This window comes from Micropterus salmoides, unplaced genomic scaffold, assembly GCF_014851395.1.
Source record: "Micropterus salmoides isolate LMB-PRFRI ecotype aquatic unplaced genomic scaffold, ASM1485139v1 Ms_hic_scaffold_19, whole genome shotgun sequence".
Classification (NCBI taxonomy): Eukaryota; Metazoa; Chordata; class Actinopteri; order Centrarchiformes; family Centrarchidae; genus Micropterus; species Micropterus salmoides.
Window position 1 is genome coordinate 9,056,365 of NW_024041039.1, and position 14,080 is coordinate 9,070,444.

Below are 14,080 nucleotides of genomic sequence, written 5' to 3' on the forward strand. Positions count from 1 at the left end.
GCTGGACTTCTGTCGCATTTCATATCGGTGACCCTTATTGTAGACAGAAGATTAATAGTTTCAGAATATAGGATCGGTGATATAAACCCAGCCTTTAGTTATTTATTAATTATCTGTTGTATCGCAGTAGTGTTTACAAAAAAAAATCCCCGTGGAAGCTACTACTATTTTATTAGACAACAAGATGCAAAAAAAAGACAGAAAAAACACTTTATTTCCATGTCATTATACAAGCATTCCCAGTAAACATAAAGAACAACTGGTTTTAGCAATAGCATCAAATGTAGACATATTTTGTGCTTACACTGGGGCTCATACAGCATGTTTGTTGCTATGATTCTGCCTCCTTATGGACAAACTGAATCAGTGCTCGACTTAGGAATTGATGGAGCTGCTGCAAACTGCTAAAATCCAAGAAAGTACAACTTTAAACTCAATGAAGTATTTTTTTTCTCTAGCAGAATTATATGACCCCCCCCCCACACACACACACACACACTAACAACTTATAAAAGATCCAGTGTTCTCAGTTTATACCAATGTAAATGATATCAGACTAGAATATTAAAATTTTGGCCATGCAGGCAAAACTGACAAATGCCCCAAACCGTCAAATAATAATAATAATAATAATAATAATAATAATATAATAATAATAATTTTTTCGTAATCTGTGCGCTCTGTAGCTATAACTGTGCGTTACATTTCCTTCCAAAATGAGATAAAACATTGTTTTTTTTCCATAGACCTCATGGTGGGGCTATTACAATCAACTTTCTTGTTAGGTGCGTTCGATATGACGGCAACTGACTTTCTTCGACTTGATAGTCTAACGTGAGCTGCAGGTGACTTCAGGGACGGGGAATAAAAACGGCGCCGTCAAGTCAGACACATTCTACCTGCGTCAGTTTATGAGCTGAGATTGCCGGACTCGGCGCCTGCAGCTAATGGTTTTAATGTCATGTGACATGGTGACGTTTTGCAGCGCAGGCGAAAGTCTGACACAATTTCTAACCAGCATGCCTTATTTCATGCATCACGTTAAGTCAACGCTGCGCAGCGCCGCATTAAGTCAAACGCACCTATTATCTCGAAAACGCCTTTGTTTTGAGTCAAACTTCTTTTTATCATTTTAATCTCTGGATTTATCTTTGCTGCAATGGTCAACTGCTCTAAAAATGTCAAATTATGTGACTTTTTTTCACTTTTGTCAAAAACCTATTTTTGGGAACCTGTCCCAGACTGTTTCGCCAATCAACCTGAAACTTTGGCAGGATCATCTATGGACGTCGCTGATCAAAAGTTAATAAAACAATTTTGATACATCAATCCGTTTTTTTCCCCATACATTTTTACTTTTGTGTCTTTATGTACCAATTTTACATAAATACCCGTAAATCAAAATTGGCTTAAGTTATTGTAACCAAACGTGATGCCTCTGTTCAGATGCTTGGTCTGAACTCTCATTCCAAACTTCAAAAAAATCTAAGAAAATCACCCGTATGTCCTAGAGAGCTGAAATTTTTTCAGCACATCCACTGATATGTGACAAACATTTGTCTAGCTGCAACCTATGGTCAACTCAGAAGTCAGTCACTCTATGTTTTTCAGAATATGCTAAATCAATTGACATCTATATCTCCACAACTCTTTCATTAAACGCTACCAAAATCAACACAGACATTCTCTAGATGGCCGATATCAAGTGTTTCAAAGGGTTTTTAGATAGGTCAAACGGTGAGTCTGCAGTAATATTCAGTATCTTGCCACAGTATGCACGACATTTTCTTTTTTGCTCAGATTTGGATCAAATACCATCAAAATTATTGACAACATCCCCAAACCCTGCCGAATGATGTGTGATTTTTTTCAGAATTTTCTCACCTTGACTGTTGTAGGCGTTTTAAGTTTAAACTGACAAAACTGTCCAGTTCTGGCACAGGACATCACTCCCTCAATTTGTGAGAAGGTGCGAAGAAACTTCCTCTCACAAGTAGCTCAGTCAGTAAGTCACCTACTCTGGTGATCACTAACTCCAGGGTTCAAATCCTATGGTAACAGAGTGAGATTTGCTGACAACAGAGGTTGTTCAGATCATAGTGAGTCTAATTTATTGGGATTGAGTGACACATTCTTCTTAATTTTCTCAGCTTAAACTTTAAAACTCTGAAACACAAAGGTGGGTTGAACATTTCACCCAGTAGTCAGGTACATATAATGACACTCTCTGATCTCAAGGTGTTGCTGCAAAAATAAAGTTTGCATTTCCCCAATTATCCCAAAATATCCAAATTCTTTCATCACTTTAATCTCTCAGGTCGTCTGCATCTGTTCTTCTCCTCTGAAAATGTCAAATGTTGCATTTTTCGCGACTTGCTTGGATTGCGATCATTGCCGCTTGCGGCTATATTTAATAATGAAATATTTTATGTTTGCACTTTTTCATACAGAAATGTAGTTCAGAAAATGTATTTTTCACTAGAAATGTGGTGATGTAAACGTATTCCACAACCTGAAAAAGCACCACTTTAGTAAAAATGTTTTTAAAATGTCATTTAGTCAAAGATATGTCACTTTCCACCTAAATTAAGGCATGACCTGTGATAAAGTGTCTCCATTATGATAGTGATGCTGAGGTAGTGACAGCTTGATACACATTGTAGTTTCTACAAGCTGGATTATAGTTTCTTCTAAAATGGATTATATTGGTTGTCTCTTCTGCGATCACCATATTTCTCTACAGCTTGAAGCGACTCTCCACCTCGTCTGCTATCATTTCAGCAATGGCGAGGGAGGAGGTGGCCGCCGGCGAGGGAGCATTACGCACATGGAGCACCCTACTGCCCACGTCCCCGAGCCCGCCGTCAAACACAAAGTCGTCCACGAGGTTTCCGTCTCGGTCGAGAGCCTGAGCACGAACTCCTGCAGGACCCCTGGAAAATGAAACAACCAGGGTTACAGAAAACATATAATTTATCCTCTTACTTGAACCTGCCATAGACTCATTTTAGTTTAAGCGCTCCCAGTAACAAACACCTGATACATATACTGTAGTGCGCATGCATCTTTAGGTCTTGAATGATTTCTCTACCTGAGCACGTCACTCAGCGAGAGTTCAGGGATGTACTTCTGCAGGATTTTAACCTGTGCACCAATAAAAACCCCTCTATACATTTCTCCAATCCCGTATGTTACGTTCCTCATTATCAGCTTCTGAAGGCCTCTGCAGAACAAAAAGACAAAGATTAGAATTACACTGTAATTTTATTATTTTAGAATCTGTGTGTGAATTTAAGTGCAATTTACTGAGAAGTTACTGCAGTGTTGCTATTGAAACAAATTCTTCGAGTTCTTTATTAATAAACATAATACAAAATAACTTAATACAGGTTCACTACACCAAGAAGAAAATTAAAAAACAGATTACATTTCCTTTTGTACCTGAATGAGATTGCATCTGCAAAGTCTCTGGTGTTGAAGTCATACACTTTGTAACCCTCCCTTTTGAAGGCGAGGACTGCGTTGGGGCCGAGCCAAACACTTCCATCCATCCGTGGGGTGAAGTGAACGCCAAGGAAGGGAAAACGAGGGTCAGGGACCTATATATATATATATATATTTGTTTATAGTAAGAAAAAGAAATAAAAAATGAAGTATGTATGCATTATTTAAATCCACCAAATAACAGTATCAGGAGACCCACTGATTTGTAGAACAAAGAAGGTAAATACGCATTTGCAGTTTCAAGCTTTTGTGATAGGAAAACAATTTATAAATACTACAACTGATTGCTTAGTTTCTTCACTTAGGCTGTCTGTTAAAATTAACATTGATACATGTCAACACTCACTTCGGTTCTTAGCTACCTATACCTCCTTCTGATGATGATTTTAAAGTAATACCAAAAGTTTGAAACTGGAAATATATTGTAGTCCTTCTTTGGAGTAACTCTACTTCTTACAAGAAAAGCATAAATAAATAATAAATCCCCATAAGTGACATTCTCTCTGCTAAAGCCTGCTGCAGGGTCACAGGTTTGGATTTCTTCATTTAGCAAGATTTCTACTGGTGATTTTCAGCAAAAATCCCCAAGTAGGGCTGAAAGTATTGTTGATGCAACACATTTTTCCCAAATTATTTTCAGCTATCGGGGATCTGCTAGTAAATCAACTAACTGATTCAATTAAAAAAAACTACTAGCCATTTCTTTCTGTCACTTGTGGCCACCAAAGTTTGAAGTTACAGAGCACAGATTTAAGAGACTAGAAATAATATACAACACTAGTATGAGAAGCATCTGCAGATCAAATTATTTGTATGGATTACACAATTGAAAGAATTAGGACATATGGACATACGGTTCTTCAGCAGACTTACAGGGTAGATATTTCCCTTCACCAGATAGTGTTTCTCTGGTTTCAAGACCAAATAATCTCCTCTGAAGGGGACGATCCGTGGCTCCTGACTGCATCCAGATATTTGTGATAGGCGGTCTGAGTACAGGCCCCCACAGGTCAAAACATAACGACACCGCACCTCGTTACCCTGTCAAAACAATACAATGCAAACAATGGAAACAATAGAACACAATCTAAACATTGTGAGGCTTTTATATGCGTGTCTTACCTTTTTGTCTCTGACCACGATTGGATATTTCATTCCTGCAAAAAAATAAATAAATAAGAGAGATACGTACTGAGGTAGACTTCAAAAAAACTCTACAGCTCTTGTTTAAAAATGACTGTGTTGACATATCGATGTACAGAACCTGTTTCTTACCTTCAGTGCTTCCAGCTGGGCTCTCCTTGACTATAGAAATGTCATTGACCTCAGATCCAGTTACCACTGTGCCGCCTGCCTCCTCAAAGTCTTTGCCGTACCTGAGAGCCACCATCCTCCAGTCCACAATGCCGGTGTAGGGCGAATCCAAGGCCATTATACCCTGCAAGCACGACACACTATACTATAGGCCTTCACTGTCATCTTTTCTTCTGGATGAATAGCAGCGGCGTCTCTGAGACTCTTACCCTGCAGTATGGCTCTCGCTCTCGGATTCCCTTGGCGTCGACAATACTGAGGTCACGCACATTGTTCTTCATGCCGCGTTCGTATAGAGCTTTCAGTCTGGGTATCTCCTCCTGCTCCACCGCCACGATGAGCTGCCAACGCAGATATTCACCATTCAATACCCAGATAGACACAATACAATGATCCATATGGCAGCTCCTTACAGCACTCAAAACAACAGTGCCCTTTATTTGCTGTCAGAGCTTTTTTCCCCACAATGTCTGTACTGCAGGTTTATTGTAATGTAATGTTCTTATGTGGACAAGATACTATAGCAGACCTTTCCACATTTTTTGTAAGGGAGTCCTTTCTTCTCGCAGTACTCATAGGCTAAAGTGGCTCCTCGCACACACAGACGGGCCTTCAGCGACCCCGGCGTGTAGTAGATCCCGCTGTGAATGACTCCACTGTTGTGGCCACTCTGGTGTGAAGCTGGTGAGCAAGAAAGTGACAGACAAATTGAAGAACAAGATCAGGAAGAAGAAAGACAGGAAAGAATGCTTTATTAAGATTGCTAGAGTTAACAGAAATATATATACTATTCCACTATATATATATATATATATATATATATATATATATATATATATATATATATATATATATATATATATATATATATATATATATATATATATATATATATATATATATATATATATATAATTCATAATAATCAATTTATTCAAGAATAGGGCTGCAACTAACGATTATTTTCATTGTAGATAAATCTGCCGATTATTTTCACAATAATTGCTTAGTCTATAAGATGCAAATTATAAATTTCCCAGAGCTCAAAGTGACATCTTAAAATTTCTTCTTTTGTCCAACCAACTGTTCAAAACACAAAGACATTTAAAAGACATAAAAGAAAAGCATCAACTCCTTACATTTAGGAAGCTGAAACCAGCAAATGCCTGACATTTTGTTGAAAAATGAATGATTAATCAAATTTCACAATAGTTGGCAATTAATTTTCATTCAATTGACTGATCAACTAATCATTGCACCTCTAGTGCAAAATCATGAGTAACCTGATATCTATCACTTATGTTTAGATAGCAGAGATTTTATCTGCAGTCAAACTTTACTCTACAGCTACTGTATGCACATGACATAATATTATCTTTGTTTAGTCAATTATCTTTATATAAACAAACACATGGTTTGACACTTTGGGAAATACACTTTCGACAAATTCTTCCCAAGGGGTAGGTGAGACGAAACCACTCTCATGTCTGTGCGCAAAATCTGAAGCTATAGCCAGCTGCTACTTAGCTTAGCGTAGCATAAATAGTTGAAATGGGGAAACAGCTAGTCGAACTTTGTCCGATGGTAACAAACTTTTGTTCAATCACTGAAGCTCACTTTTTAACATCTTGTTTGTTTAGTCTGTACAAAACCAACATGTAAAGATAACTGTTGTGGTTTTATGGGGGGTTAGTGAAGTCCCAAATTGTCGCACTATTCTTCTAAGGCCAAAAATGAACTGAAGAAGTCCTTTGGATGAGGGATGAAACGTCTTCCAGTATCTTCAACCAAGTCCAGTTGCCCTTGATTTTAACCTTCGTTGGATAAATCCCTAAAAGCTATTAATGAAAATGTTAAAATTTTAAGGGTTATTATTTTGAAGGCCACTAACCAAAGTGGCATACAGGCCCAAATTAGATTGGCAGAGCATGTAAGTTGACTTAAATATTTTGTTTTCTTTTTAAGACACTTTTGTTTTCTTTCAGTAACAAGGTTACATAGCGGACTTTAAGGCTGTTTGCAGAAGTTCACTGGGCGAACAGTGTAGGACTCTACCCGGTTTTTAATACTGCAGCAGAATGGCAGCTGTTAACCCAATACCCGCAAATTAAAGCTAAAACTTGGCACTTCACCCTCATAGTCATTGTTCAGTTCCAGATCCAATGTCCTGGTATACAGTGCCAACACAACAAAAATGGCTGCATTTAATCACTGTGACAAGCAAGCATTCAGCTCTTTAGAACATGTTGTTGTTTTCCTTCACCACAACAACAGCTTTCAAAACTCAACGCACCGAGCTCTTTTTCTTTCTCCAGCAGGATGAAGCTGAGCGATGGGTGTCGTAGAATGAGCTCTCTGACTGTGGCAAGGCCCACGATACCACCTCCGACCACGGCCACGTCATATGTGCTGAAATACAGACAACAAGATATAAAAGACAGTTCAAATTTAAGATAGTTACAGATAACCCACCAGCTTTACAAGCAGCAAAAGGTAGAAAGCAGGGCAGACTATCTACGTCAGTGGTTCAATGTCCAATAGTACATGATTGTATGGAGCAGCCAATAGACCTCTGAAACAGGGATCAGTAGGGAAACCCATGACACAAGTGTTGTAGTACACAGGCTATTTGTATCTACAAAGAGAACAGCCAGCTGTGTCACAAGGCTACACCAAGTTAATACATTTTTAAATCAAATCAATACAGACTGATATCTAGTGGATGGGCTCAAAGTGTAAGCAGCAGTTCCAGGATCTCCATAACTTTCACATAAAGAAGCATTAGCAAGGAGCTGGAAAAACACAATGTTAAAGCTTGGAGAACTTTTTTAATCCCCTGCCCTCATGAAAGAAAGAACAGACAACATATCGAAAATTAGAACCAGGTAATGTTTTGTTTCTCAATAAGAGCAGTAAACAATAAATCCGATTGAAGATAAAGGTGGTTAGGAGCATCACAGCTTTCCTGTCTGGGTGGATCATCATTTAGGAACAACTAAACAAGAATGTGCTAAAAGTGCAGGTGTCCAGGGGGAGATGTGGCTTCAAGGGTTTTTCAACAAGCAGAACAGGATTTCCTGAGCTTGTAAAAATGTGTAAGGTTGTTAAACCTGAAGAACATTTAATCTACTATGTGATGAAATTGGATTCTGATATCTTGTTGGTCTCATTTAACAAAGTGGGGAAGTTTGTTATGAATCAATAGCTTTACAGTTACAACATCTGGCTGCCTGTAGAGTCCGTAGGTCATGCTGCAGGAATGCCTTTCTAAAGGAACAGTCCCACAAAGCTGCTGGACGCTTCCAAAGACAACGTTTGTCCTACTACAGGTAAAAGTCAGACTATATGTGCTGCGATAAATAAAAGTTTAATGGGCATGCAAATGTGGACGGAGCAGGCATGATTAGGGAGGCAAAATGCAGAGACACAAATGTTTTGTGTACATAAACAATGTCGTTGGGTGTGTAGATCAGGTTTTGCAATCTGCCTCTCGGTGCATGAATAATGTCCATGGTAACGACTGGGATCAATTAGATATTCAAGCAGGTACCGGCTTGTCTGTCTGCCACTTTTCTAAAGTGATCCAGAGAGACAAATTAATTTAACTCCTCACATGTAACTGAACTAGACTACAGCACCCCTTTGTCAACAGCAGCCTGCTTTTGTTTGCTGTAATGTCATTCTCACCTGTGCAGCTGCCTGGTCGTTAACGTTATGTCCTTCAGCAGTTTGGGCTGCGTTGATAAAACAGCCTTAAAAGTCGCACCGCTCAGTGTCCGGATCATTGTCAAAACGTTTAACAGCACCTCACAGTTTATTCTTCATTGTTCAGCTGTTCTGTTTCGTGTTCCCTCCTCCTGTTCCAGCGACTCTACACTCTTAATATTATTATACACCCATCCGGAAAAACCACAGACATTGCCACGCCCCCTCCCCGACGACGTGTCACCGTTTGGACATCCAGCCAATAGAACAGCATGTTTTCCTGTACGTCACCAGGTCAAAGTGTACAGCAATGGACGCGTCCCAAGTGTAAACAGTCCGGGCTGCAGGTTGCCAGGTGAGCGGCTCGCCTGTGTCGCAGTTTCAGTGGTTTGTTTAAATGACGCGAGTCATTGTTTAATTAATAAGATGTGAGACCAGAGTAGGCTGTTAATATATTTTATCTTTATTTTACAGCTGAGCGAAATGAGGCTGTTATCGAAGGCAGTGCAGTCTGCTGTGGGTCAGAGGGAGTGGGGCCGCAGGCACTTCTGGGGCTGGCTCAATGCAGTTTTCAACAAGTGAGACAACATTATTATACAAGATTAAGGATATGTATGTGTGTTAGCTAATAGCTACACTGCAATGCATGGAAGATTTATAAAATGTCAAACACGATAGCCTCAGTTGACAGAACAAACATAGGCTAACCTTTTATAAAGCTGGTCAGCATACATAATTTTTTGTTGTACTTATGGTTATAAACAGAGGTCAGTAGAGTAGCTCAAACTTATACTCAGGTAAAACTACTGTTACTTCGTGAGTCACTCAAGAAATGGATGTGACTAGAATTATTTCAAATGGTCTTTCTCAGGTAAAGGTAAAGAAGTGAACACACACTTTGTTTTTAATTTGTGAAATTACAAGTCATCATCTCCTGATTAGATAACCTGCCACATTTACACCAGGACAATATTTCAATTATTATTAATATTAGTATAATATAGTCTGTTAGTACTCCAATAAGTAAAGATTGTTTAAAAATATAAATAATTTTCTTGTTGTCCCGGATATTAAATTTTAATTTGGAAAACAAATCAAATCAAAGAGATAATGCTGTGATGTTTCATAATTTATTGCCTATTAAATACAGGTATGTTCACTTCTTCCTTTTTACCCGAGGAAGATCATCTGTGGTTGAAACATTATATCAGTCACATCCACATGAAATAAGAGTAGTTTGTCTTTTTTTTGTGTGCATAATTTGGTTTGTATTCATCAGGCTACACCAATGGGCATGACTAATTAAATGCACACTGCTTTACACTGTTAGCTTGAACATTTACATTAAGGCAGAAAGCAGCAGGAGTTTCTAAGCATGATATACTGTGTGTACCTATTTATTATTAAACATATTAGCATAAACACAACAGACAGTGCTCTCTGTCAGCTCTGTGTCAGCATGGTGTAGCCATGCTGCACCAACATGTCTCATCCCAGGGCATAAAATACGGAAACTTTAACTAAATTTTAATTTGTAGCCTAAATATTAGCTGCGAGCACTATTTGAAAACCATAATGCTATGCTGTAGCTACAGCCATTATTCTGCTCTAATAGAGTCATGTGGATGCTTGACTGTAGCAGAGTAAAAGTACTGATTTTTCTCTTTAAAACTCCTCAAGTAAGAGTAAAAGTATGGTGCATTAAAACTACTCTGACATGTACCATTTACTCAGAAAGTTACTTGAGTACATGTAACGGAGTAAATGTAGAGACAAGTAGAAATCTGGATTAAAGCATCAAAATATACTTAAAGTGCCAAAAGTAAAAGTACTCATTATGTAGAATGGCCCATTTCAGAATAATATATGTTATTGAGCAATTATTAAACATCACTTTAATGTTGCATCTGGCAAAGGTGGAGCAAATTTTAATTTCTTATATGGGCTACTGCTAGATGCATTTTTCCTCACATACCATAAAACTTCAGTTAAAAGCCTAGTCCCAATTAGATACCTGTCCCTTTTACTAGCCTGGTGTCAGTACATATTTGACAAGTAAGTGCAGGTCTCAAGCAGACGCCTGTTCTGGTATTTATAGAAGTTCTTTTGATGTATAAAACCTCTTGAAGCCCATCAGGTCATCTTCTTGAGCTATTTCTAAGCTGCTTAGATTGTGCATATCAATATAAATGTTTAAACTTTTGTCAGTATGGACATGACCACAATTCAGCAGTTAGTTAGTTTAGTACATTTTACAGAAACACTCAGCACCAGAATATTATTTATTCAGATTTACTGGCATGATAAAAGAATTTAAGGGGTGTCCCAAATAAAGGCAGTGTGAGTTCAGTGAATTAAGCAAATAAAAGCCCTGGATGTTAATAAAAGTTTCCTATAATAATATATCATAAAAATGTATTTATGTAATGTATTTATTTGATGGTTATATTTTGTATTAATAATGTAAATATGCAAAGTAACTAGTGACTATGATCATCAAATAAATGTAATTAAGTAAAAAGTAAAAGTATTACTATTAAATATAAAGTAGCAAAAAATGGCAATACTCAAGTAAAGTACTGTAAGTGTACCTCCAGGGTGGAAGAAGTATAAATAGCAATAACACACTGTAAAAAAAACAGCAAACAACAGGAATCATGGAAGCGTTAAAAATAAAAACACTAAGAACAATAGCACCACCAATAGAACAAGCAATAAAACATCAAACACAGTAATAAAACATACCAATAAAGAATTAAACAATGAAACAAATGGTGTGGAAAGGTAAGACAGAGGATCACAGGTAGGTAAGACTATAAAGGTGCGATTTAAGAAGAGACTTAAATAAAAAGATAGACTTAGCCATCCTAATCTCCTCTGGAAGTACATCAGTAATTGCACTAAGTTAATTTCCACCACTGCGTTATACAAAAAGAAGCAAATCATCAACATTTTTAAGTTATAACCAGCAAATATGGTATTTCCCTTTAAAAACAACCAAATAAACAAACAGTGGGTGATTTGCTCAGGTCACAACAACTGCCTGGTGGGAAAGTTGCCATTTGGACTTGGATCTTGACTCGTCTCCACTCTCAGCACCAACCAAATGTGACTCTTCGCATTACGTGTCATCAGCACTTTGACTATTTGTTGGTCTTCACTCAGGGTGGACTACGAGAGGATTAAAGCCGTTGGTCCCGACCGAGCTGCAGCAGAGTGGCTGCTGAGATGTGGTGCCAAAGTGAGGTTTCAAGGTTTCGATCGCTGGCATCATGACTACAACGCGCTGCCAACTGGGCCTCTGGATAGATACAAGATCCAGGCGATTGACGCTACTGAATCCTGCATCATGTACAGAGGGTTTGACCACCTGGGTCAGTGTTACAGTGTGGAGAATATTATGTTCTTGTCCTGCTCTGGTTTCCATTTCCCCCATATCCCTGCGTATGCTCATTACACAATAGAAAAATAAATTAATTACAAATTAATTAATTAAGATGAAAAATTTTAGATATTTCATTGTAGCTACTTAGCTAGGTTGTCAGCATCTTAACCAACTACCAATTAATAAATTAAAATATCTAAAGTTAACTTGATAGTATTCAATAATTAAGAGCCTGCTGTTTGACAAAATATATGTGAGAGATTTGAGGAGATTGACTTAGCATTCAATATTTGGCAAATTATCATTCTAGCGTTAGCATGTTAACATGGCAACATTTAGCATGTAATGGTTAACATATTAGCATATTAACATGCATACACTGAGTTGGCATACAATGACCAGAGTATAATTAGATTTGTTTTAATACCAGGGGTGTTATTTGCGTTTCAGTGCGATACCATAACATACTTCTTTTGGTAGCATGGCCTACTTTGAGAATTACAAGAATGTTTATCCCTTTTTCCTTTAACAAAAGTAGCCAAAGCTAGCATCTTAATATGCTACCAATAACAACTTAAAATATCTACAGTTAACTTAATAATATTAACTGGATATTAGCAAATTAGCAAGTTGTTGTTAGCATGCCAAAATATAGCATTTAATGGTTAACTCATTAGCATGTTAAAATGCATACAGTGAGTGAGTAGGCTTATAGTAACTTGTTAATATTTAGCATGTCAGTATAATATGCTATACTGTAATAGTGGTCATTAGTTTATATGGTTATTAAAACCATAACAAAACATGAACATGAGTATAATTTTACATTTTTGGTTGTGGTGCTACTGGCATTTCAATGTGTACTTTTTTTGATACCATACCTTGAGAGTTGTAAGAATGTTTATCCCCTTTTCGTTTAACAAAAGAAGCCACACTTTTTTAAATGTTAAAGGTTGTCTAAATACATGTATCTGTACAATGCCTTAAAAAGAAGTATAAAGTTTCAATACCAAGGCCTCTGGATTTTAGAGGCCATAATAACATTTTTGACCTGTTGGTGGCGCTAAGAAGAAAAGTCAAGAGATCACCTAATTCATTAGGTTTCATCCTCTGGGAACTATCAAAGTCACTACCAAATTTAATGACAATCCATTCAAAGATTAAAGCTGAAACAGAAAGTGTAAATTTTGCATTAAATATGTTAACATGAGCTTAACCTCGACCGTTGACCTGAAAGTGATTCCTCTCTTTGTTAACAAGAAATGAAAGGCGAGGGTGAAAGTGCATCTCTCCCAGACTGATTATCCAAAAGTGACGCAAGTGAGCGGGATGATTTACACCGAGCAGGCACACATAGATCACTGTCCCTGACCTGCACTCCAAATTGTGTTGTTGTTTTTTTTGGTGCCAGAGTCCACACAGATTTATTTTGGAGCAAAGTCCTTCTTTGCCTGTGTAAATGTAATCAGTAGATGTGTTCATTCTTCTAGATGGTTTGAAAAATGTGGAGGAAATCAAGTTCAACAAGTGCATCTACATCGAGGATGCCTGTCTGGAGAGGTTGAGCTCAATAGAGAATCTGCAGGAGAGTTTGGGTATGATGGAGGTGGTGTCATGTGGAAATGTGACCGATAAGAGCATCATCGCCCTGCACAAACTCAAGTGAGTTTTTATTATCTAAAAAGAAAACAAAATCTGTTTCTTTGTAAAGAAATATTTTAAAATGACACTGATGCATCCTTTTTGTTGACAGAAAGTTTCCTAATTGCATATTATGTATTAATTCCACACAGGAATCTGAAGTATCTGTTTCTCAGTGATCTTCCTGGGATCAAAGACAAACAGACAACAGTTGACAGACTGCAGACAGCACTTCCACATCTGGACATATCTCTGGACCTGGACTGACTGGGAAACAAGTTCCTGTCAAAGATTGTAAAATATGGATGACTTCTTGAAGGTTCTTAAAGTAAAAATACCCAAAGTTTATGGAGGTCAGACTGGAGCGTGAGGGGCTTTGATTGTGCAACATGTAGATCCTTCAGTTAAAACGTGTATTTACATGTGAACCATAGAGTCTCTTTTAAATGAGAGAGCGTGAAGAACAGGATATATTTCAGTTGATGTGTCACTTTTCAGCTTTAAAGACACAGTTCACAGAAACTGACTGAC

At 37.7% G+C, this 14,080-nt stretch overlaps 2 protein-coding genes across 3 annotated transcripts; one reads left to right on the plus strand and one right to left on the minus strand.

Moving 5' to 3' along the window:
• Positions 1-193: 193 nt before the first annotated feature.
• Positions 194-8,704, minus strand: l2hgdh (L-2-hydroxyglutarate dehydrogenase). The gene is made up of 10 exons (XM_038728730.1): positions 8,506-8,704; positions 7,112-7,227; positions 5,348-5,499; positions 5,028-5,159; positions 4,780-4,942; positions 4,627-4,661; positions 4,378-4,545; positions 3,442-3,599; positions 3,092-3,223; positions 194-2,933 (listed from the first exon to the last, which is right to left on the minus strand). Exons 1-10 carry the CDS (start codon positions 8,601-8,603, stop codon positions 2,738-2,740), a joined length of 1,350 nt encoding a protein of 449 aa, XP_038584658.1. The 5' UTR covers positions 8,604-8,704; the 3' UTR covers positions 194-2,737.
• A 38-nt stretch (positions 8,705-8,742) lies between these two features.
• dmac2l (distal membrane arm assembly complex 2 like) lies at positions 8,743-14,071 on the plus strand. 2 transcript variants are annotated; one of them, XM_038728743.1, is made up of 5 exons: positions 8,743-8,878; positions 8,998-9,101; positions 11,689-11,897; positions 13,399-13,570; positions 13,702-14,071. In XM_038728743.1, exons 2-5 carry the CDS (start codon positions 9,007-9,009, stop codon positions 13,814-13,816), a joined length of 591 nt encoding a protein of 196 aa, XP_038584671.1. In that variant the 5' UTR covers positions 8,743-8,878; positions 8,998-9,006; the 3' UTR covers positions 13,817-14,071. The 2 variants fall into 2 exon arrangements, with proteins under 2 accessions (XP_038584671.1, XP_038584672.1); XM_038728744.1 differs by having other exon boundaries at positions 8,873-8,910.
• Positions 14,072-14,080: the final 9 nt, after the last annotated feature.